This window comes from Pipra filicauda, unplaced genomic scaffold (genome assembly GCF_003945595.2).
Source record: "Pipra filicauda isolate LSUMZ 115617 unplaced genomic scaffold, ASM394559v2 scaffold47_size6085603_pilon, whole genome shotgun sequence".
Classification (NCBI taxonomy): Eukaryota; Metazoa; Chordata; class Aves; order Passeriformes; family Pipridae; genus Pipra; species Pipra filicauda.
In genome coordinates this window covers 792,609-817,574 of record NW_024104620.1, presented here as the reverse complement: position 1 = coordinate 817,574, position 24,966 = coordinate 792,609, and the positions used below count along the sequence as shown (strand labels likewise).

Here is a 24,966-nt window from a genome sequence, read left to right as displayed (position 1 = left end):
CTAATGCTGATGTGATTGTCAGGGTTATTTTTCCAAATGGAATGATCATTTCAGGTCAGTTAGAACTTCTGTTGTTTAATTTTACAGTATTTCGAGCTGAGGACTCCAATACTCACAGACACCTGACTGAGTTTGTTGGCCTGGATATTGAAATGGCTTTTAACTATCACTATCATGAAGTGGTAGATGAGATTGCAGATACCTTGGTGCAGATATTCAAGGGGCTTCAGGAAAGGTAAGAAGAGCATTTCCTTCTTTTAACGAGGAGCTTTCTTTGTTTGACAGCTCTTGCACTGTGGTATGAAGTGGGCGAGCGTTTTATCTTCAACTTGTCAGATAATCATTGATAATCTGATCTAATCTCCACAGAACTTCAAAACAAACATTTTTGCTTTGCTCTTAGCTATTTTTTCATGTCTGACTTTTAAAGTTCACTCAAACCATAGGCCAGTAAAGTACTTTTAGCATCTCCTGGAGTGTGCTGGCCCGCACTGAGAAAGTTGCTGTTTGCTGTTGGAAGGATTTTCTAACAGAAATGATCCATCATTATTTAAAATGTCTTTTTGTGGCACTACAGGTAGTAGGTAGAACAACAGATTGTTCTGTTTTGGAAATGATCTTGTTCTATTTTGAAAATTATCCTAATGTTTGCTATACAAGAAAGTTTTTCTGATTAAAAATTACTACACCAGCCTGCATCTGTTCCATGATAGCAGCAAAGATTATTTTCCACTATTCAGTCTAACTCGTTAAAAAGTCAAACCAAAAGTTTAGGAAGTTGTTTTCTTTTGTTTACAAGTTAGACTGTCTTGCCAGCAGAAATGCAAATATATTCTTCTGTCCAGAAGGAAATGTCTTGTTTATATTTGAAATAGGATATTACTCAAATAAAAGAAGAACCCAGGTAAATATTACAAATCAAAGGGATGATTTCTCAATGTCTTTACTGTGAAAATTTGACCTAGTCAATTATTTCTTACAAAAGGAATTAGAAGTGATAGTAAAATATTAACATGTATGTGTGTGAAGTAGGTGCATTAACTTGGATGAATCATTTCATTAGGATTGTATAGAATTTCTCCAGAAGTGGCTTTAATGCAGTTTTTATATTGCAAGAGGGACCTCTTGTGGTACAATGTAGTGCCATGGCAAAATCTGTATCAGATGCGAGTTCTTGATTGTTCTGTATTTGGCTTCTCTTCTTGTTTCCTCATACACAGATTCCAAACTGAAATCCAGACAGTGGGCAAACAGTTCCCATGTGAGCCCTTTAAGTTCTTGGAGCCAACTCTGAGGCTGGAATATCGTGAAGGTGTGGCCATGCTTAGGGAGGCGGGAGTTGAGATGGGCGATGAAGAGGATCTGAGGTACTTTGGCAGTGCACAAATGGGAAGGTGGCAGTAAAGTGTCAGTTTTGTCCTCTGCACCTGGCAGCTCCCAAGAAGGAACCACAGCTTTTAGAGGAATAAACAGGTCTTATATCCAGGTCTCTTGACAAGTATGTGAGTGGATGTGAAAATAATCCTTTCTTTTAACGTAGACTGTAGGTACAAACTCTGAAATCTGAAAGAAAATAACTTACAACATAAAGTGAGAGCAACTTGAACCTTCTAAGGATAAGAAGTGTTTGTTTGTCTGTCAGTGGCAGCCCTTCATGTGAACTGTCACATGTTTTTGAATAGGATTAAACAAAAAGATTCTTTAGTCTCAAGGTCTTGCTTTTAAGAAATATCTTTCCATTTCTTCCTTCCACCTCTCAGGAAAGTGATTAAGCAGTTTTGATGCATTCCCATTTACTGAAGGATGGTTTAATTAGCTGATTATATGTCAACTTTTCTAAACACAATGAAAAACATTTATTTCCATAATGTATCCATTACCCTTAGGATAGTGTGTTAAACTCTCTGTGCATCCAAGAAAGTTTCAATCATAAGAGCATGATAGAGCACAAATAATTTCCTCAGCAACTGCTCATGGTGTTTCTCACTTTTTTTGTTGTACACAAGGTATATGGCAATAGGAAATAGAATACACAGTTCTTCAGTAATCAGAATATGGTGACTAGCAAGTAGTTCTATTAAGAACATCTTTAGGTATCAGTTAATTTAAGGGATTTTTAGGACCAATACAAAATATTTAGAAACAAATAAATATACTTTATTTCTGCAATTTCTGCCTGCACAATCCAAAACATTCAGAAACAAGTACTAGATTTTCTAAGGCTCAGGGTGCAGCAGATCTGTAGCTTGCAGTCTTTTTGGCTTTATGAAGTATATAGCCAATACATGTTTAAATTAATTTTAATGGTGATAATCTTTTTCAGCACTCCTAATGAAAAGCTGCTGGGACGCCTGGTAAAGGAAAAGGTAACAATGACTTTAGAATGAATAAATTTGTTGTTACATCTCAAACCTGATGCCATGGAGTCATTGGGTTGGTATAAATGCCTGCATGTAAAACAGCTTTTTACACACTGATGGACAGCAGAGTGTCTCAGAACATGCAGACGTTGTGAAGCGTTTCTGATTACCATTTTTAATTATCTGACTGCATCCCCATTTTGGTGCTGTGTGTTTAATCTACTCTCACTTTTATCTTAATCACTGTTAAACTGTTTCACACCATTTTCAGTCTTTTATATTTATTTCTATCATGTTGTACTGAGTACACCAAACAGGATAGTCTGTTCCAAAACCTGTTCTTATAATTGAAAAAAAAACCCAAATCAGATTCTGACTAAATCTATAGGAAAAGATGAGATCTTTGGGGAAAAAAGAGTACCTGTTGCTACAGCAACACATTTTATTGCTAAACATTTGTAAGTTTACACTAGAAGTAGTATTGGAAAATTGAGACATAATACACCACTTTTATTGATAACTTATTTTTTAAGACAATATTGTAGGAAGTTATTGGGAGATTTGTTTGAATTTTGTTTCAAAGATTCACTGGTTTTGTCTTCTTCTTGTAATTTGTTCTTTATGTAATTTTCTTTTGTTCTAACTGCTTTAAATTACCTTCTTTCAGTACGACACAGACTTCTACATTCTGGACAAATACCCTCTTGCTGTGAGGCCTTTTTATACAATGCCAGATCCAGCCAACCCTGTAAGTAAAATTCCTTGTTGCTTCAATGTGTTTCTCTTTTTTTCAGTTTAAATTATGCTGTGTAAGGATAACTTGACAATATAGATAAAGTACATTTATAGGACCACAGAATCATTGAACAGTTTGGTTTGGAAGGGACCTTAAAGATCAGCTAGTTCCAGCCCCCCTGGGATCTGCTGTTACAATTAACATTCTGATAACAAGAGCAGGTCAGTGTTACACAACTTGGGAAATGTTTCCAGTTGCTGGTGAAAACATTCTAGAGAGATTGGGAGAGCTTTATGAAGAGATCTCCATGGTCAAACACTGCTGCCATCACTGAAAAGTGGCAAAAACATTCTTCCAGGGCAGCAGACATAACATAAAAGATGGCTTTTTACATTTCCACAGTTTATTCCTAAATCCAGGACAGATATGTTCAGAGCATCTTTTGCTGGGATAACTACATGCAAGTGTAATGGCTTGTCAAAGGGTGTGTGGATGAACTTCAGTTTATTAAATCAGCTCCAGTCTGTTGAGAAGGAGCCCAAGGACTGTAATTTGTGGGCAAGCTCCTAATATATTGTACTCTTACTGCACAACTTTGAATATCACAAGTGAAGTTACTGAGAGGTGCATATTTGCAACCTATGGAGTCACTGTGGGTAGGAAATAAACTCATCTTTGTTTTTCCAGAAAACCTCTAACTCTTATGATATGTTCATGAGAGGGGAGGAGATCCTGTCTGGAGCTCAGAGAATTCATGACCCTCAGCTGCTGACAGAGAGAGCCAAACATCATGGCATTGGTAACAAATCCATTTAAGAGAGTATAAGTCATGATTGAATTTGTGTCCTTTAGAGGAAGAATTTGGGACAGAATTTCTTATATGGCCGTAGTGGTAAACTCACAGTACTGTTTCATTCGTAATGTTAACCCATCTAATTCTGTTCAACCATCTAGAGTGGTGATATTAAGAAATTAGTTTGTTTCCCTGCAACTCCTTGTTGAAGAGTTATAAACAATTGTAAAACAAATCCTTTGCAGTCGTAATTTCTAGATAGTGCTGGATAATTTATACATTCAAGGAGTAAAACCCCACTGTTAGCTTGTAAATTTTTTTGTGTGTTTGCAGTCCTGTAATCACTTGTATGTCTGGCTTGGGGATCATTCAGCAGGTGAAAAACAGATGTTTTTCCTTTCTAGATTTGGAGAAGATAAAGGCTTACATTGATGCCTTTCGGTTTGGTGCCCCTCCACACGCAGGGGGTGGAATAGGTGAGTGTCTGTATTTTATTTTCTTCTGTGTTAGCTTAACCTACACTGCTCAGTCTCAAACAGAGTTCAATATAAAATTCATAACAGCAGCCTTGTTAGGTGAATTTGTGGGGCTGTTCATCCTGGAGAATTTAAGGAGAGAAGCTAAAATACAAGGATCATCATAAAACAAAGAGGCAAAATATTAATGGCACAATCTGGCAATTAAAAAGTAAGTGATCACAAGAAAAAGTGCCAGTTCATTAGCCAGGCACATCACTTTCAAATGTGACCCAAGAGGAAAATTGAAGGAAGCAAGAATGTACTGTATTCTGTATGGATTTATCAGAGCCCCCACCGTACCGGCGGCCACAGGTCTCTGCATTTGGTGGAGCTGTTCTGCAGTGAGGGGAAATAAGTGGTTACTTCTGCCTTATCAGTGATTTGACAGTGTCACTGATCAGCTTGATGCTTGTTGTTTCAGCAAAGGTACTGAGAGGCTTCATGTCATGGGGTGTGTTTTATAGATAAAAATGAAAAGAAGATAGGTTTTAGGCATCTTAATGACAACAACTGACAGTTTGGCACGTTGCTTTCATAGGCAGGATGAAATCTATTCCTGTATGTGGAAACAGGACATTTCGTAGGTCCTGATCAATAGAACCAGAATTTCTTTGATTCAGTCTTTCTGCACTTGCCTTCTGACATACCTACAAGGTGTGAGTGTCGGTGGTCATGCAGTCCTTGTGAGCAGAGGAGATGCAGCATTTGCTGATGATCCAAAATGATTTAGGGCAGTCAGAACTGACAGCAGGGAAGCTGAAGGTACATCTTTTCTGCAGACTAAGTGCTCCATATGGCATGTCCCAGAGGTCAGGCCAAGTACCAGCCAAACAGGAGATGCTGTGGGAATTAACACTGGGTTCAGGCTGTTCCAGGTGGAAATCTTAATATAGGAAGGCAGTGTGTGGAAAAAGTAGGGTGCACCTGGATTTCACCTCAGCATGGCTGGGGTGCTTATACAGCCTCATGGATTAGGAAGTGCTTCTGCGTTCCTCAGGACACACATAACCTCTGATATTTCAGGAAGAAAGAACACAACAACCAGTGAAATACTTACTATCATGAAGATATCATCAGAAAATAGTTACACAAATGAATGGTGTGAATCTACTTTTTTGTACTGCAGAGGATTTGGGATGAAATTACCCAGGTGTAGGTTTTTGCTGTTGCTGCTTATGGCACTTGGTGTCTCTTGCTCTGAAGCTGTTAAGACTGGTTTGGGCTTTATTTGTGTTACTGTATCCGAGGTACAGTTCTCCTGATTACCCACCTCTGCTCTCAATTTTCTATACCTTCCTTGAAGTCCTGAAGTGATTCAGAGCAGGCTTGATTCTCCAGTGCCATTGCTTGTCAATACCTGTTCCAAATGATGTGTGTGCCATGGCAGAAGGCACTGATGTAAAATCCCTAATTTTTGGTTTAGCTCCTTCCCGCAGGCACACACGCTGATGTGAACACCTCAGCCTCCAGTGGGTTTGGCTGGCAGTGGGTGGGAAGTACCTGTAGCTTCTTAAGAGTTTTGAACAACAGACTGACAGCACTGCTGGGTTGTTTTCATCTGTTTTAGGGCTGGAAAGAGTGACCATGTTGTACCTGGGACTGCACAATGTCCGTCAGACCTCCATGTTCCCACGGGATCCCAAGCGACTGACGCCCTGACAGGAGCTGCTGCTGAAAGTTGGAGAAGATTTGCCCTGCAGACAGATATGATTGCAAGCATATCCCCTGCTCCTCGTGAACCTGTATTGATTTGAGCATTATGATATGCAATTAAAAACAAATCCTCCTTTATGAAGTGCCACATTTTTTTTTATCCGTAGTTGTTTATTTAAAGAAAATATTTTAACAGATCAGGACTCTTTGTATTGGCAACTGTGCACGTTTTTAATGAAAATGTGATACTTGGAGTTAGTATTCTGGTGTCACATTAAATTGTATCATTTTTCTAAACATTTTAATAAATTATGCAATAACCATTTTGCATTTTTAACTTATGTCAGCAAGATTGAATATTCTGAAGTATGGGCTCAAAGATAAAATTTAAAAATCAGGAGGAGACCAGCCAACTGTTAACTTACAGGAGTGTCAGGTAGGAAGCAGGTGAGAAGAACATTCTTAACAAGAAACCTTTGTTTGAAATTGTGAAAATAGGTTGAAATAAATCTCTCAAAGTAAATTAGATGCAAATCTGTCTTTCTGTTTTTTGCTTTGTATTCTCTCAAGATAATAATGAATCAATAAGGTTTGTTTGGGTTTTTTTTAATTATGTAATAACTCTAAAGTTTAAATTTATTTTCATTGTATCTTCTTCCCCCCCTTTTTTTTTTTGAAAGTTGTATACAAGCTGAAGACTTTTTCTGTATTTTATTTTACTATTTGAGAATGGATAGAAGTTTATACATGCTCCCAGAATACACAAGGGATATATAATATTCTCAGAAAATTAATGGACAATGAATTTGAGAGCAGGTCATGTGTTTTCCTGCCTGATCCAGCCTCTGGAATAACAAACAAAACAAATCACCAAGGACTCCATGCATCTTATTACCAAGGAAAAAAAGAAGGAAATTATGTAAGCCAGCCTATATCAGGTTTGTTGTGGTTTTTTTATTTTAGTTGGGTCCCCAACCCAACTGTTGTACATTAAGAGAAATTGGGTGTTTCTCTAAGAGTACTTCTGAAATTCTTTCTAGACATCCTTTTTCTCAAATGAATGACTTACTTGAACCTCCTCAATTTGCAGTGATGCACAAAGCTACTTCTCCTCGTCCTCCTCCTCCCAGCCCAGAGGATGTGCCCTGCATATGGAGAGGAACTAGAGCCTTGGAAACTTCCTTGTGTGGGCTGCAGCTGAGAGTTGTTTTTCAAATTTAAAACATTTTTGTAAGTGTGGATGCCAAAGAGCAAAGGATTAAATTCCTTACTTGGGCACTGCAGTAGAGTTATCTAATATTCATACATATTTGTAGTTCCTGACTTAATTTTTGTTTAACATTTTCCATGATAAAGCTTTCAGTAGGAGGTACGGTTCAGACTGTCTGTGGTGTTGTTGCTACCTTGATTTTTAAATGTCAGAGAAGTCACATATTGGCTGTGCTACAGAAAGGTCAGTCAGGCTGTGTATAAATTGTGTAGATTTTCACAAAAGGGCAAACCATCTTTTGCACCTGCCATTGAACAAGACTTAATTTTAATGTCTTGTGACAAGAGTTCTCCATTAGAAAACAATCAGACTAAAGGTCAGTCAGGTAAAGTACTGGAAATGTGGAAGTTAAACTTTGTTTAGAAGTCACACAATTCAAGGAATAACACTTTGCAGCTTTGCTTATGAGTCTGTTGTAATTAATTTACTGTGGAATCTTCCCCAGTTATTAACTTGAAAATCTTACAGTGTACCCAGTTGTACTTTGCAAAGCTGAGTGGATTATAAACACAGCTCATCATCACAGACTTATTACTGATGAATCCAAGTTTCAAAACAGTTGTTTATTCAGCTAAGCCAACTGGAATGAATTTAATTTAATTACTTTTGTTCATACAGAACTGGTAATATATTCCACTTCAGAAGCTCATCCTTCTAATCAGGAGCAAAATTACTGACTTAAATTGCCTGCCAACAAAAAAAGTATTCTGAGGACTGTTTTTTGCTCTAGATTTGGCAGCAAGTTTTGTTCATACATTGCTGTAACTACTGTACTCATCCCAATTCTGTTAAGAGTTATTCAGGCTCCTGCTGTAGTTTGATTTATTCACAGGAGCTGCACAAGAACAAGGGTTGGGATGGAGGCCCCAATTCCTTTGTATGCAGAATCTTTTCATACAGTCTCTCTTAGCTAACAGAAAATAATTGTGATCATAAATCAAAGCGCATTTGTCCCGAATGTCGTGTTAACAGGATACTTTAGTGGGAGCTGCACTCCCACTTTAGTGGGAGTCTTAGAACTTTGTTTGAAACCTTGCAAATTGAAATTTCAGAACTTTATATTGCTTTGATAGGTAGCAACTCTGAAAAAAGTAAAACCTGTATTGTCCTTTATTTCCAATAATTTGCAGGAAGTTCAGCAGTTTATGTGGAGTCCCCATGGCTGCTGCCTCTCCACCAGGTAAAATGGGCTTTGGTTATATTTTCTTTGAGGATATACGGAAGGTCATTACAACAGTGCATTTTTTAAACTAAGGAACTATAAAGAACTTTGGTAAGGAGTAGCCAGGGAGTAATCTGCTCAAAACAAACACAAAGCTTCAGTTTGCCTCAGAAGTTTTTAACTACACCATTTTCCTGTGAAAATCCATCTGTGTTCGCTGAGCTGTCTAAATCTGCCCAGCAGGAAAGGGGGCTCAGGCTGTTCTTTTGGCAGCCGAGTGCAGGACTGGCTCCCCATGGCTGCCCACACCTGCTAGGATAACCCTGGTGGGCACCACACAGCTGCCTGCTCCTGCCCAGTGGGACAGGGGGAGAGGAAAAGCAGGAAAACTTTGTGCTTCCACCCTGTGCCTGTCAGTAACAGGTGTATTGGGCACCACTCCATGTGAAAACAAACTGTGGCCTGCACTCTGCTGCCAAAGGGATGGAGGAGAACACATTGACAGTGTCCACTGGGGAACCACATGGCTGCCTGGGACTCCAGTTCATACTGGGCTTCCAGCATATCCCATATGGTGGAATGATTTTGCCTAGGCCACAGGAGTGCACAGTCCCCCTCCATCCCATACACCATGCATGTTCCTCCTGGACAAAGAGAGCCTGGAAAAATGAGACTGTGGAAAAACAGGGTATTTTCTGGACAGCCACCTCTAGAGTATACAACTTGTCCAAGCATATTTTAATTATGTACTGTTTCTTCTTTGAATATTGTACTTATCCACATATGAAGGCTGTAGATTTTATTATTTTGGTAGAGGAAAAGTGATGAAAAAAAACAGTAGAAATTACCTGAGATTAATTATTCTTTTAAAATAAGCCTCACAATTTGTGCACATTGGTACGATTTCATAAAACATGGCATTTATTCACTGCAAGTGTTTTTAAAGTTACCAAGTTAATTCTACTAGTTTCTTATTTTCTTTACCATTTTGCAGTTCAGTCTCTGCTCCCTGTATGGCAAGTGCACTGTAACACGAACTAACAGTGCTGCAGGAGGCTGGTGCTGCTGGCACTTCTTAAAGGCCTTCAGAACTGAAAAGGAGCCCTTAGCTGCCTTAATTACAGCAAAATTCCCACTTTAGGCAGAGATTAATGACTTTGCAGGTGGCAGAGCAATTCTAAGCAATTTTTCATGGATGTTGAAGCGGTTCCTGCTGGCAGGCACCGTGTGCCAGCAGCTGCCATTCGGGAATGGCTGTCAGCCATGGCACCGCTTGGCACATGTTACCTTCGACCATCCTGTGTTGCCAACAAGGAGCCAAGTGTCCAGACTGCAGCCTGACGCTCACCTGGCTTAATTTACACCCTTTTCGCCTGGGGTCAGTCCTTCAGCAGCTGGAGCTGCAGCCTCCGGAGTGTCTGGTCAGTGAGCAGCTGCCCCAGTGCTTCCTGCACACACTGGGAGGATTCCCTGGATCTGAGCTTCCTCAGCAGTGGAGGAAACTACCAGAGGAGTTTTAACTCCATTTGCTGTAGCTGATTTCTTCTCTGGGAAACCAGTGCCCTGTGGAAGCTTCACAGCAGCTGAAGACCTTGCTGAGGCCGCCCAGAGCTGACACCTCCATACCTGTGGTTCTGGAGCCCCCAGCGTAAGAAGGATGTGGAACTGCTGAAGCAAGTCCAGAGGAGGGCCATGAAGTCGGTAAGAGTACTGGAGCACCTCCCTTACAGAGACAGGCTGAGAGAGTTGGTGCTGTGCAGCCTGGGGAAGGGAAGATTGTGTGGAGACCTCACAGCACGTTCCAGTATTTGAAGGGGGCCTAGTGAGAGGACAAGGAGTAATGGATATGAACTGAAAGAAGGGAAAATTTAGGTTAGCTATTAAGAAGAAATTCTTTACTGTGAGGGTGGTGAGGCACTGGCATAGGTTACCGAGGGAGGTTGTGGTATCAAAGCCAGGCTGGATAAGGTTTGAGTAACCTGGTCTAGTGGGAGGTGTCCCTGCCCAGGGCAGGGAGGGTTGTGTCGAAATGGGCTTTAAGGTCCATTCCAACCCCCTAACGCTCTATGGCTGTGTGTTTCTATGGGACGCGTTCCTCTGGCACAGCCCTAAGCCCTGGGCAGCCCCCGTTCTGTGTGCCAGCCCAGCAGCGGGCGGGGATCGAGTCGCTGTGCCCGGAGCTCCCGGGCCGCCTCCTCGCGGTCCCGCTCTGGGCCTTTGGCGCGAAAACGGCCGCGGGGGGCGGGGCTCTGACGGACGGCGGCCGCCGATTGGGCGGCGCGGCGGGCGCGCGGCCCACGTGGTGCGCGGCGTGGCGGGAACCGGGTCGGGGCCGGGCCGGGCTGGGACAGTGTCGGTGTCGGCGGCAGGGATGGATCTGGCAGTGGCGGCGGCCGGCGCCGGGGGAGCGGCGCAGCAGCACCAGCAGCTCCGCGATGAGGTTGCCGAGAAGTGCCAGAAGTTATTCCTGGACTTCCTAGAGGAGTGAGTGCCGGGGGCCGGGCCTGGGGCGGGCGGGCAGGGCGAGTGGCGGGCCGCAGGCGCCTCACGGAGGGGCCGCCATTTAGTGAGATCCTGCCGGGGCCTGGCGCCCCCGCCCCTCGGCCTTCGATTGGAAAAGCTCTCCTGTGGTCTGAGGAACGGCTCTGCCGGGAGGAGTCTGCTTTGCCGGGGTACAGGAAGGGAGCCGCGAGAGCTCTCTGAGAAGTATTTTGCACCAGGTCTAGTGGAAGGTGTCCCTGCCTATGGCAGGGGGTTGGAACGAGGTGGTCTTTGAGGTCCCTTCCAACCAAAACCATTCTCTGATTCTATGATTTCTTTGGTGCATTTGGTCCCTTTTAACAAAGTTTTGTGGCAGCCGTGTTGAAAACCCTTTCCACGGCTTGGGTATTACACATCTTGCTCCCTGCGTTTTGACTCCTGAGGGGCCTGTCCGTGTCAAATAAGGAAACCATTATAATCACCCTGAGGAAACAAAACCCTGTTTATTGGTGCAGAGTCATTGTTAAATATAAAATAAAACTCAGTGTGGCACTCGGGACAACACTCGTGCTGCTTGAAATTCAAACCCGGTTCGTCTGTGCTGGGATGTTGATAGAACAGATGCAGAAGGGGGTGGAAGAAGAAATGTTGTTGGAAAGGGCTTTGCAAGGGACTGTGGGATGCCTTAATGTGAGCCATCCTTTCCTTTACCTGTCTCCTGAATTCAAAGTGTTCAGTTGCTGCCTGGTGCACGACTGTGAGACTGTTTTCCTGAATCCCTTTCAGGTTCCAGAACAGCGATGGGGAGGTGAAGTACCTGCGTGATGCTGAAGAGCTGATCCGGCCAGAGCGGAACACGCTGATCGTCAGCTTTGCAGATTTGGAGCAGTTCAACCAGCAGCTGTCCACCACTATCCAGGAGGAATTTTACAGGTAAAGTGTAGAGGTCCTTTTTCAGGTAAAGCTGAACCCTGCTGCAGTCTCAGGCTCGTAATGCCTCGCTTGTTATGTAAAAAATGAGAGGTTTGTCTTCTTTCTGCATCCTGAGAACACTTTTTTTTAACTGGCTCAAAACATTTCTCAGTGAATTCCTCTCTGGAAACCATGAGCTAACTAGGAAATGACATTTATTCTGGTGAAGAAGTAGATAGGCATACAGAATAAACTCCAAAATTTCATGCTCTGAAAATATTTTATTGAGCCAGTTACTTATTTTGAAGATCCGCTTCTTAATGTAAGGATAAAAGTGTCATAAAATGAGATTTTAAAAAGTCCATTATGAAGCCATAATGCAAATGACATTATTATGCAGTAATCCCACATTTAGCATATTTAGATTCACTTTTTTTGTGTTACATGACATTAAAAACCAGAACCTGGTAATCTGATACAAACCTTTGCTGTAGTCTAAAGCAGAGAAGGTGTTTTAATAGCTTTTGTAAAATTTGAACTGCTTTTCCGTATTTCAGGGTTTATCCTTACCTCTGTCGAGCAACAAAGACTTTTGCCAGAGACCATGGAAATGTTCCTTCAAACAAGGACTTTTATGTTGCATTCCAAGACCTGCCTACCCGACACAAGTAAGATGATTAATATTTGCAGAAACTTGTGCATTTTTACTAGTGAGGAAAAACGTGTCAAAGCACACTGAAAATGTTTTGGTTATATAGCATAAAATGAGCAGCTGATCAGAACAGTTGTGAAGAAGTTTCCTGACCTTGTGCGGGATATATTTTGAAAGAGTTTTTCATTTGTGAATAACAATCAGATACTTATATTCATTATATTCCACAAATGTGAAGCTTCTCTAATTTAAATAATGTAACTTCTCTAATTTAAAAAAAATTATTTAGTGTGTGTTGCTTTTGAAGTACCAATAGTTTTGCATTGGTTTGACCATTAGCATTAATCTAAAAGTTTATGTAAAATCATAAAACGAGAATATATTTTAATAACTTTGTTTCCTTTGTCTGTTACAGCACTTCTTTAGTCGCAGGCTGAATGAAACTATGTTGTATCTTACTATCTTGGGGCCTAGAATTGTCAGCTCAGTAATTTAATCCCTGGGAGTTTCTGTTTTGCCCAGAATTCGGGAGATGACCTCGGCAAAGATCGGCTCCCTGATGCGCATCAGTGGGCAGGTGGTTCGGACCCACCCGGTGCACCCGGAGCTGGTGAGTGGGACCTTCCTGTGCCTCGACTGCCAGACAGTCATCAAAGATGTGGAACAGCAGTTCAAATACACACAGCCCAGCATCTGCAGGAACCCAGTCTGTGCCAACAGAAGGAGGTTCCTGCTGGACACGAACAAATCAAGATTTGTTGATTTCCAAAAGGTACGAGGGTGAGGTTGGGGGTGATGACTAACGATGGTGTACCTGTGGTAATTGGAAGGTGTTGTTTGTTCTGCTACAGTTAGCTTTGGTTTTGTGAGGAAAAGACCTCAAGAAAAGGCACTGGATTTTCTGGGGAAAGTTTCTTTCTGTCTATGGAAGGCTTATGTTTAAGCATGGGAAATTATTTATAGTATCAGACCAATTTTGTTGTGTGACATTTATTGTCTAAGTGAATCACTGAAACCCCACATACTCAAGCCATCATTAGTCTCATGCTGCTGGTACATCAGTGTAGTTGTTCTATATCAGTATAAAAAGAGGTACCTTCTAGTATCTGCAATGTTTTTTCTTCCACATTGATTTACTCTCCTGAATCCTCCGCACTTCGTGGCCTGCAGCAATATTTTATGCCAGCTATGTTATCTGAAGTTTTCAAGCTGGTTTTCAGAACTGTCACTGTGGCCCCTGTACATCCTCTTAAGTGTCTCCAAGACTCCTTAGACGCTGATTAGTGAAGAGATTTTTGGTTGTTTGTCTTACTGCAAGGGGAACTTCACGGTTGGCACGGATGGCAGCAGTCGGATGCTACTGACTATTTATTAGCACAGCTTTTGGAGCAGTTTGAGCTCTGGTGACATTTGCTGAGTGTTTATCCCCCCTCCGTGCCCAGGTCCGCATCCAGGAGACGCAGGGGGAGCTGCCGCGGGGCAGCATTCCCCGGAGCGTGGAGGTGATCCTGCGCGCGGAGGCCGTGGAGTCGGCCCAGGCAGGTGACAAGTGTGACTTCACCGGCTCACTCATCGTCGTGCCTGATGTGTCCCAGCTCTCCACACCAGGTTTGTTGCTCCTGCTCACGACCTCAGCGAGGTGTCCTTCACACTTGTCCCGGTCCCTGCTGCCCTGACTCCCGCTCTCCCGGCAGGGCTGCGCGCGGAAACCGGCTCCCGGCTGACGGGGACAGAGGGATATGAAACCGAAGGCGTCCGAGGGCTGCGCGCCCTGGGAGTCCGGGAGCTCTCCTATAAACTGGTCTTTCTGGCTTGTTATGTTGCACCAACAAATCCACGGGTGAGTCTGGAAAGAGAAGAGATTTAAAGGTGTTCCTGATTTCTGCTCTCTGTGGTTTTCCCTCAAATTAGGGAGCGGGAATGGGTAAAGTTATAAATATGTACGTGTACCACCTTGCTGTGTGCATTTGACTGTCTGTAAGTTCTGATTGAATTTGTATAGCAAGGTTCTTGTCTTCAGATGAGATTATTTGCCAGTGTTATGTGTTTATTCTAAAGAGTTGACTGGTCCATCTATTTCCATTCAACTTTCAGCCATTTCTGCAGCATTTGCTTTTCTTCCAGGAAATCCTATTTCTTCTTATTCCCTTTGGTTTATCACATAGCATCTTGGGATGTTACTGCAACATAAGTAATACTGAGTATGTCTGGGTTGTGGCGTGTTGAGGTATTGTAATCTGTCACTCTGCTAGGAGCTTCACTGTCACACAGGATAAAAATACCATCTATTATTTTCTGGGAGTAGAAGTTTCTGACCCCACTTCAGAGTAACAAAAGACCTTGTTAGGTTCCAGTTAATGAAGAATGCTTACAAAGGCAAATTTACCCAAAGGAAACCATACTGGTTTACTCTTCTTTTAATCTCTGTATAAGCATCTCACCTGGGGTTTTTCTTACTAACTGAAGTTACACCATTGATTTTGCCTGTTAGGAAATTGTCTATTGGATTTTAAAGGTATAAGATGATGAGCTTCCTTAGCCTAAGGGCAGCTTTTCTGAACATGTTCCTCCCATCCTACTTACAGTGAGTTTTTGTAACCTGTCTGCAGTGCTCATATTCATTAGTGACCATGTTATTCCTTCTGTTACTGTTTTATTTCCTTTGTTTAGTTCGGTGGAAAAGAGCTCAGAGATGAAGAACAGACTGCAGAGAGCATTAAAAACCAGATGTCTGTGAAAGAGTGGGAGAAGGTTTTTGAGATGAGCCAAGATAAGAACCTTTACCATAATCTGTGCACCAGCCTCTTCCCCACTATCCATGGTAAGAACCCAGTTGAAGATTTCCCTTGTGTAAATATTAATTCCTTTTCCTCTCTGTGTGGTGCCATTTTGGGGAAGGTTGAAAGCCCTGTTCTAACTGGCACAAACTCTGCCCTCCAGCACTGGTTGTGCTGGAAGAAGAGAATCTATTTCCTGAGTACTTACTGTGTTTAATCATTAAGACCTGCAAGACTAGTGAAATGGGTTGGGTTTGCTATTGGGTGTTCTACTACAGAACCTTACAGCTGACAGTTGGATCTATTTTAAATAATTTTATTATTATTATTTTTAAATAGGAAGAATGTGGTGTTTTCCTTGGATTTTTAGTTGAGTGTCTTTTCTGTGGCAGGTAACGATGAAGTGAAACGTGGGGTCCTGCTGATGCTTTTTGGAGGAGTTCCTAAAACCACATCAGAAGGCACTTCGCTGCGTGGGGACATCAATGTTTGTGTTGTTGGTGATCCAAGTACAGCCAAGAGTCAATTTCTAAAGTAAGCATCTCATTAAAACTCAGTATTTAAGTATTGTCCAGTGTGACTGGAGCTACAAATGTGTGACAAACGTGTCCCATGCTTTTTTCTGTGTTAAACAGGAAAGGGAAGTAAAGTATTTAAAAATATTTTCCAGGGATTGTTTAAATGTGGTTGAAGTATTTGAACAGGGCTGGAGCAAACTCACCAAGCCCCTGTGGTATTAAAGAATGGATTGAGACTTTTTTGTTCTTTACTTACGAAAGTACAAATTTCCAAATATTTTCAAAAAGACATTGAATATTAAAAATACAAATTTATTGCACGTTTTAAAATGTCAGAGATAAGTGAAACACTGGGGGGGGGGTGTTATTCCTTCTTTCCACAGGCATGTGGATGAGTTCAGTCCCCGTGCCGTTTACACCAGTGGCAAAGCCTCCAGCGCCGCGGGTCTGACGGCGGCTGTTGTGAAGGATGAGGAGTCCCATGAGTTTGTCATCGAAGCTGGAGCCCTGATGCTGGCGGACAACGTGAGTTCCTGCATCCCTGGGATGCTTTTCATTAATGGCAAAGAGCCCCTGGTTGTGTTAATGGAGCTTTTTTTTTCCAAGAGTGATTGAATTTGGGTCACTTACTATTTTTCATTCCTGCCCTGCAGGGGGTTTGCTGCATTGATGAGTTCGACAAGATGGACGTGCGGGATCAGGTGGCCATCCATGAGGCAATGGAGCAGCAGACAATATCCATCACCAAAGCAGGAGTGAAGGTAGCTTGCACTAGTCCTCTGTGTAGTCTGTAGGATCACCTGACTGTTTGTTAGAGGTGCCGAACCTGTCAGATTTTGGTACCAGCTCTGCAACTGCCTCACTGTGGCAGCACAGAGATCACTTGCTGCAGAGTTCTTGTGCCACGTACCCAAAAAAGATCAGAAATGTTACTGAAAGGAAAAAAGGTAGTAGTGGACAGGAAACAGAAAATGGGAACATTCTTGAAGTAGCCCCAAAAACGTCGTAGATTTGTGTGTGTTTGTAGAAGTAAAGTGTGTGTTTGCACTGCTAAAAACAGGGTGTTGTGAAAAGAAGTTTTAAGGGCTTATTCTGGTATTGTTGGCAAGAGTGTGACAATGTTACAATACTGATTCTTCAAACTGTGTCTTGGGGCAGAGACCTGGTGAGAAAGGACTGGTTAAGAGTTTGGCTGCTTTTGAGGAGTGATTGTTATAATACCTCTATTGAAACTCCTAAACATCTAAAACATGTTATGCTGACCTATTTGGATTGCAATGAGTTAGTTTAGGAAGTGATCACAGATACCATTCTCTCTTCAATTTATTTTTCCCCATTTCCAGGCCACCCTGAATGCCAGGACTTCCATTCTGGCTGCAGCAAACCCGGTTGGTGGGCGCTACGACAGATCCAAGTCCCTGAAACAGAATATAAACCTCTCAGCTCCCATCATGTCTCGCTTTGATCTCTTCTTCATCCTCGTGGATGAATGTAATGAGGTAATTTTAAGGAATTGAAGATTAAATTGTGTCAGAAAAGATCTCTTGGAGGTCTCTGGTCTGACCTCGCGCTCCAGCAGATTATTGGGAACAGGTTGCCAAGACCTTGACCTGGTGAGTTTTGAGTATTTCCAGGGATGGAGATTCTGCAGCCTCTTTAGGCCCCTACTGCAGTGTTTGACAGTTCTCAAGTGTTCAAAAATAATAACTTTTATATCTAATCAGAACTTCTCATGGTTCAGTTTGTGTTGTTTGCCTCTTTTCTATGAGTTATTTGGCTCCATCACCTCTATACTGACTGGCCAATGAGGCAGTTGCTTTCTTTTCAAGCTGAACAGACCCAGCTCTTTCGGCCCCTCCCACATCACATACTCCTGCCCTCTGACCATCTTGGTGGCCCTCTGCAATTTTAGGTGAAGCAGATCTCATAAGAGCATCTTGCTTCTACTTCTCTGCTCTGCAGCTGAAAGCTGGCAGTACCAATGTGGACATGCTCTGCTGAACACAAGGACACTGCCTTTTCACCGTGTAGAGGTTTGACCTGCAAACTTACCACCATTAGTCATTTTTACAAATGGCTGGTCACTAAGACTGAGGCTGCTACCACCTGTCTTTGTGGCATTTGCCTTGGGAGCACAGGAGATCCAGAGATTAATGTTTGTTCAGTGCTGCTCTTGCCACTGCTCTGCTTGGAGTGATTATCTAATTGGGAAGGGACTGGTGAGAGAGACAGAGCAGGCTGAAAAGGAAGAAAGCAGTTCCCACGCTGCAAAGTGCTGCTTTCTGCCTGTTCTGTGCCTGACTTGTAACCCAGGAGAGTTCCAAGAGGCTATAAATCCTAAAACTGCCTTTTATCCCCGCTCTGCTGCGTTTCCTTGTATTAAAAAATGCCAGGACTTTCTCTTGGACCTTCTGGCAGACAGTTTGGCTTCTGGAAAGACTAGCTCTGCCATGAGGATTGCAAGTGAGGGAGGGGAGTGGGAAGGAAGACTCTAACTGTTGTTTTGCTGTTTGGCTGATGGTGTGAGAGTGATCTGACAGAGCCCCAATGTCCCAGGTTACGGATTACGCCATTGCCCGGCGCATCGTGGATCTGCATTCCAGAGTGGAAGAGTCCGTGGATCGTGTCTATTCCTTGGATGATATCAGAAGGTATCTGCTGTTTGCCAGGCAGTTCAAACCAAAGGTAATTCCACTTTTCCTGGGCAAGTTTTTCTGTCTGAGGAGGTCCCAAGGAACAGTCACTCTGCTGTGTGCTCATTTTCAGCAAACACAAAGACACTTAGTGTGGTGTTCTCTCAAAGAAATAGCTATAAACTCACTTATTACCTGGAAAAAGAGCATATTTTGGAGCCATGTACTCTTTTGAGCTCTGAAAATCATCCAGCTCAGCTGAGACTGTTGTAATCACTAGTCTTAACTGCTTTGGTGGCAGCTCCTAACCTTTGTCTAGAATGAGGGTCATTTTATAGCTTTCTCGTACCTCAAGGGCATGGGTTATTCAGCATGACTGAAGCAGAGATTTTTGTATTTTATTGACTTATTGCTTGATCAGCTTGTTTGCCTTTATTTTAAAAGGGTATTGTTCCTTGGTATTTCTTTGCTTGCTTTTTGGTAAAATACAGAACATGGGAAACTGCTCTAAGTACAGGTATTTTGGTAGTAGCAGCTTGGATGAGCTGAGTGTCAGATTTTTCAGAAGTCTGTAAACAGAGAACAATCTGGTATGGACAGACATGAACTATGCCCAGAAACAAGTCAGCAGAACAGAAAAATAGAAAATATCAACAAACCTGCTGCAAAATGATTAATGCAGCTATGTACTTATTGTAATATCATTACCATTGGTGAATATAATCATTATTACAGTATAATTTTAACATAATATGATTGTTGCATTTATGTACAGTATGTTTATAGCATAGAGTATTTCAGAGAAAAGCAGCAGCAAGTACAGGAAAGTCTGAGAATTGCCAATCTAATGCAAGAAGAGTAAACTTTTAATAACCTGAACATGCAAACTGTCATACTGCTTGATGTCCCAAAGATATCCAAGGAGTCTGAGGACTTCATAGTGGAGCAGTACAAGCGGCTGCGGCAGCGCGACGGCGCCGGGGTGACCAAGTCATCCTGGAGGATCACGGTGCGGCAGCTGGAGAGCATGATCCGGCTCTCCGAGGCCATGGCCCGCATGCACTGCTGTGACGAGGTACCAGGGCGGGGGGGGCTTGGTGTGAGTGTGTGGGAGCTCTGGCTTTGCCGTTTGACCCTGAGATTGGGTGAGGAGGAGAGCTTGGGTAATGTTTTCGCTTGTGGTCGCACTCAGTCTGAATCTGTGTGCCAGAAACACTGGGTTTAAGGTGTGTCTTTTAAAGCTGAGTTCAGCTGATTCAAACTGAGAACGTGCATGTTTTTGCATTACAGTTGTGTCAGCACTTTCAGCCTGTTATCTGTCAAATCGTGACAAAGGGGAAGAACTACCATCTACTACTATCAGTCATGACTGTTGGTAGTGTCTTTCCTGATCTTTCATAGTTTGTAATCTCTCAGCTCTCTTCCATCTGCAATCTAAAAAGACAAAGTTCATCAAAGTATCTGAACCTCCCCAAGAGTCCCATATATGTGATCTGAGCTCCTCCTCACATCAACCAGTGCTGCAATGCGTGATGTGTTCTGGCTGTTAACTGCAGCATGACTACTGCCCATCCTAGTCCCTGCTTTAAAACCCAGCAGGCCTTTTGAAATGTTGATTAGGGGTTATGTGACACATGCAGTGATGGAACCTTGCTCACTGGCTGTGTAAGAAGGACACCCATTGGGTTCTTTTAAATTAAATTCAGCTCATAAAGAAACAGATAGCTTTTAGCTTATGGCTCAGCTAGAGAGGATTTTTCCAGTTTTTGCTTTTAAGTTCTGGAGGAGAGTCTCATTAGGCCCATTTCTTTCATGTTTATTGCTCTACTGATCTGTCTTCTGACTGTTCTTGGCTTAAATAAATTTTTTATTGACTCCACATGATCACTAAATCCTGAAAGATTAATCGGGCAGCTTTTTACCTCCATAACCTTGAGTGACCTCAGTGTGCTTGTAGTGGGATACAATTTAACTTGCAGAGTCTTTACTGCTGAGAATTAATCAGGTGAGATGGGTAGAAAAGCCCTGTGTCAGAGTCAGAGATGAGTTTCTGGAGCTGTTGAGATACCAAAAGAGCCTGTTGAATACATGTTAACTTATTTAATACATATGTTTTCAAATCTTCCTCAGGTTCACCCAAAACATGTGAAGGAAGCTTTCAGGCTTTTAAATAAGTCCATCATTAGAGTTGAGACTCCCGATGTCAATTTAGACCAAGATGATGAGCAACAAGTGGAGGATCAAGAGGACCAAGATGGGGTCAATGGTAAATTACTTACAGGGAATTTTTTTCAAAGGGGAAAGTCCTTCCAGCCTTTACAGATTCCCTTTTTGAGCACACACTTCTCTTTCGTTTCTCACCTATTCCTCGTCTGATGAGGTCTAGAAATCTGGACTCCTGTTCTTAACTCTCTTGCTTCTTCAGCCTTCTTCACCACCTCACCTGGTTGGTCAGTGCAACATTTTTCAGTGGCTCAGAGTATTAAATAGGTAAAAAGATGTTTCAGCTTTAAACCTGGGCATGTGTCCAAACAGGTGAGGCAGAAGCTCCAGCTGGGGTCAATGGCCTTGTGAATGGGGTCAATGGCCATCCTGAGGATGGGAACAAGGATGCTGCACCCAAAGCTTCTCTTAGACTGGGCTTCTCCGAGTACAGACGGATTTCCAATCTCCTGGTGCTGCACCTCAGGAAAGCAGAGGAAGGTAAGGATTTGTTTATTGAAATGACAGCTGGCCCTGAGCTCAGGGAGTGATTGTTACTGTATCTCGTGCTGTTCCATGTGGGATTTTCACTCCTGTTGAGCCAACAACTGTGTCAGGTCTGGTGTGGACCTGTGCTCATGTGAGAGTACGACATCTGGTGATACAAATATGATTTCTTGGAGTTTTTACCTCTGTTATTTTAGTCATTTGTCAAAACCCATTAAGTTGAGAAGCATGTCAACAGAGCAGACCCAGAAAAGAACTTGCAGCTGAAGGCTGATGTGATTTAGAAGCCACTTGGGTGCATAGAACTGAAAGCTTCAATTCTCAGTCTAATTATGGCCTAGTAAACCATGACACGACAGCTTCCCATGCAAAACATGATGCTTTAAGGATCAGAATAAAGTCTGATGTTGCTTAAACATGTTAAAGCATATTTCTGTTAACATTTTAAATGTTAACATAAAAATCCTTTTCTTCTGTGGTTTAAATGGTATCTTACTGCTGCTGAGTTTATGCAAGTTGTTTTCTTTGCAGAAGAGGACGATTCATCATTAAAGAAAAGTGAACTTATTAATTGGTATCTAAAGGAAATTGAATCTGAAATTGATTCTGAAGAAGAACTAATAAATAAAAAGAAGATCATAGAGAGAGTCATTCATCGACTCACACATTATGTAAGTATAGACATGTGTGGGTAGTGAAAAGGGGTTTTAACTTACACTGGGCAATCTTTCATGTTCAATAGAATACATTCCTAATTGGAGAAACCTGTTTTGTGTTTCCATGTCACAGGCTGATGCAGTATAGATGCCTTCTTTGCTTAACAGCTGTTGCAATAATTCTAGAAAAAACACTGAAATAAACTAGAGATGTGTATAATTTAAAGTCCAAAGGGCCATATTACGTCCCTACAGAAGTGTGATATTTGTCTGTGTTTCTATAGTATTAGCTATGCATTAGGATACTGAAGTACAAGTAACACTTTATCAATGGATAGCCTTAAGTCACAGGGGTACTGAGGTATTTTGGAGGAAAACATATGAAAATATAAACTACTTTTCACGTTTAAAGGTGCAAACCCCCTAGACTGGAAAGCTCTAGGCTAAAAAGTTCCCAGAAAGCATACAACATGTGAGATTTCAACATAAAAGAAATTTCCACTGAATGTAATTGTTAAGGTCAAGAATCTGTTAGAGGGAGTTCACAATTAAAAGGGTTAAGTAGTTAATAAGAGGTGCTACCAGGATAAAAAAGAGGTGCCTTTCAAAAACTACAGACCAACCTCTCTGCCCTTGTTTTAATACAAATCTTTGTCTGTTGCAGGACCACATTCTGATAGAACTGTCCCAGTCTGGACTGAGAGGATCCAAAGAAGAGGAGACTTTTGATGAAGATCCATACCTGGTTGTCAACCCAAACTATCTGCTGGAAGACTGAGGGCTGGGAGCTGCATTGGAGAGCTGACTGGTTACAAGTTGGAAAATGCATTCTTTTCTTGCAGGGGTTACTGTACAGCAAACTCCTTAAATTCCCATGGATGTGCCAGTGTGTGGTCGGTAATATGGGATTGCTCATTCACACTGAGCATACCTGGAAAGTTTTTAAATTTATATATTAGTTTCATTATTAATTCTCAATTTTAGTGCCATCATCTGGATGAAGAAGAGAATCACCCAGTGGCTTTTTTTATCATCAAGCTATTTAGGTGCTTCTGTTTTAAATGAGAGGAATTTTGCATTTAGTAGATTTTCTTATGGTATATGTTTTTATTGTTTTTCTTATTCACATAAATAAAAGCTCATCCACTGGGAGTGGATTGCTGTTACTCACATGTGGGATTGCTGTTTTTCTATGCCTGTGCTTTGAGGCTGAACAAGTAGCGATCTAAATGTTTAATGTCTTAAGAAAGATTAAATTTCCTGGATGACAGATGCTGCTTTTTAAGAAGTTTTTTTTAACTTCCAGTAATGGATAGTGAGAAACTGATTGCTTCTCTTTCTTTTTAGATGGACTAAAGATGTGCATATGTAAAGTAGAAAATTGAAAATAGCCAAGCCCAATGCAAGGTTTTAAGTCAGGAGGGCAGAAACCCCCATCTTAAATGTCTTGACCTGTAAGTTGAAAACTGCCACCATTTGTGAGGGATTTTTAAGACTATATTTGTAAACCTGGTTTTAGGTGTTTTTATAAGAAAACTTCACTTAAATTTCTGCTGTTCTCGGTTTTTTAATGTAAGCTATGGGATTATTATAAAATCTATTAAGAATTAAAAATACCTGAATATTTGTCTTGTCAACTTGATACCAGCAGCTAAGAAAATTTGTAATAGCATGAAAGAAACTAAAGCTATATATTTTAATTAGAAATAGTGTGAAATAACTGTCTCTGAAGCAGATTTAGAAATGGAGGTGGTCTGTAAGGCAGTCATGTTTTTCCTTTTAGTCTCTCCCAACTCTGAGGAGATATGCCTTGGTCTAACTAAGCATGTCATTAAAGATAACAGTTGTATTTAAGGAATGGAGGGTATCATAAATATTTGTCACCACCAACAACACTGTCACATCACTGGGCCCTGACTCCAACTGCAGGAATTTCTCTCCACTGATTTCTTTCATAAACCACGTTTAGACAAATGCTACATTTCATTCAGCATTGCCACCCCCCTGCAACAACAGTTTCATGTTATTCTATATTGTTCCTTTACTTTCAAATTAAGGTCAGGAAGATGTCTGTCACTGTTATGTGTTTCCCTCTCCCCTCCTCTCAGCCTTTGTTTGCTAATAAATATTGTTCATGTAGGAGAAAGTATTTTTTCTGCTTCTCTTTCCCCAGTTCTGTAGCCTGGGAAGGGTGTTCTCTCTCTGAGTTCTGAGGAATAAGCACCAGGTGGTGCTGTAAAGTTGCTGTTCAAACTGGTTATTCAAACACTGAGGTGGAGGGAAGAAGGTTGGTGGCTCTTCAGAACAGTAAGCACGAGGTTACAGCTCTTCGGGGCTTCCTGGGGAAAAAATGATCTGGGAATCAAACAGAGTCAAAGTACAGAAATTACAATCCCTGTGTAAGACTGGCTATTTGAGTAACAGCAAATGTTGAGAGATATTTTATGTTATAACTTAAAGAAAAAATTGCTTGACACAGCAATAACTTGCCCAGGTATGTTTTAGAGAAAATGCTGATCGTTAAAGAAAAATAAGTCTCATGTGGATCTGACATTTCAATATAAATATGTAGAATTTTGTGGTTAGTTGATTTAGACATGTTCTGTATTTAGGCAGTAAATGTTCTGAGCTCTTCAGTATTTGAATGTAGCAAGGCTGAGTTACCTTTTCCCTGCAGCAGTTCAGGTGATCTGAGTGTGCCCACCCTGCTGGGAGAGCCTGTGTTTTTGGGGGTTAAGCAATAAAATGACATTCGAATTCCTGGATATTGTTGGGCCTGAGGAAGCACATTGTTATTGTTATAGCTACCTTAACTCTCACTAACAGCCACTTTTCCAATGGGGTGAGATACCATATCTCAGATTTCCTTTATGCACTCAAGAATTAAAGTACAAAAGTGCTTCCTGCTGTCCTGCACACCCTGAGCCTGCACACCCAGCCCCAGCAATGCAGGTAACTCTGCTTTGGTTGTTTTCTGCAGCCAGAGCTGTGCTGGGATTCCTCCTAAGCCAAAAAAAAGGCTAAAAGGAGAAGGAAAGTATTATCTACTTACTTTATCTTCCTCTGAAATGGAGGCAGTATCAGCAAAATGTCAGTTGATATTCAAGTCTAAGGGGGAACCTGAGCACCTCAGAAA

At 41.8% G+C, this 24,966-nt stretch overlaps 2 protein-coding genes and 1 long non-coding RNA gene across 3 annotated transcripts in view; all 3 read left to right on the top strand.

The window, feature by feature from the left end:
• The window catches only part of DARS1 (aspartyl-tRNA synthetase 1), a 36,520-nt gene extending 29,932 nt beyond the window's left edge, over window positions 1–6,588 (top strand). Inside the window, exons 10-16 of the mRNA XM_027748988.2 lie at window positions 88–235; window positions 1,221–1,367; window positions 2,324–2,366; window positions 3,028–3,108; window positions 3,784–3,895; window positions 4,294–4,365; window positions 5,975–6,588. Coding sequence (XP_027604789.2) covers window positions 88–235; window positions 1,221–1,367; window positions 2,324–2,366; window positions 3,028–3,108; window positions 3,784–3,895; window positions 4,294–4,365; window positions 5,975–6,066 — 695 coding nt within the window. The 3' untranslated portion in view covers window positions 6,067–6,588. The remainder of the gene's footprint in view (window positions 1–87; window positions 236–1,220; window positions 1,368–2,323; window positions 2,367–3,027; window positions 3,109–3,783; window positions 3,896–4,293; window positions 4,366–5,974) is intronic.
• Window positions 6,589–6,719: 131 nt separating this feature from the next.
• Window positions 6,720–9,519, top strand: LOC120324279. The gene is made up of 3 exons (XR_005565444.1): window positions 6,720–7,290; window positions 8,461–8,510; window positions 9,487–9,519. It is a non-coding gene; the product is annotated as an uncharacterized LOC120324279 (long non-coding RNA).
• Window positions 9,520–9,691: 172 nt separating this feature from the next.
• On the top strand, window positions 9,692–24,595 carry MCM6 (minichromosome maintenance complex component 6). Its single transcript, XM_027748949.2, has 18 exons — window positions 9,692–10,193; window positions 10,862–10,976; window positions 11,760–11,906; window positions 12,443–12,553; window positions 13,060–13,309; window positions 13,980–14,145; window positions 14,232–14,377; window positions 15,208–15,358; window positions 15,707–15,848; window positions 16,216–16,357; window positions 16,486–16,593; window positions 17,176–17,331; window positions 18,389–18,517; window positions 19,379–19,540; window positions 20,596–20,731; window positions 21,001–21,168; window positions 21,706–21,845; window positions 22,495–24,595. Exons 2-18 carry the CDS (start codon window positions 10,864–10,866, stop codon window positions 22,606–22,608), a joined length of 2,481 nt encoding a protein of 826 aa, XP_027604750.1. The 5' UTR covers window positions 9,692–10,193; window positions 10,862–10,863; the 3' UTR covers window positions 22,609–24,595.
• Window positions 24,596–24,966: the final 371 nt, after the last annotated feature.

Coding starts and splice junctions, on each gene's coding strand:
- MCM6 (XM_027748949.2), top strand. CDS start 10,864: ATGGATCTGGCAGTGGCGGCGGCCGGCGCCGGGGGAGCGGCGCAGCAG. Junction 15,359..15,706: donor CCTCTTCCCCACTATCCATG/GTAAGAACCCAG, acceptor TTTCTGTGGCAG/GTAACGATGAAGTGAAACGT. Junction 21,846..22,494: donor TTCATCGACTCACACATTAT/GTAAGTATAGAC, acceptor TGTCTGTTGCAG/GACCACATTCTGATAGAACT.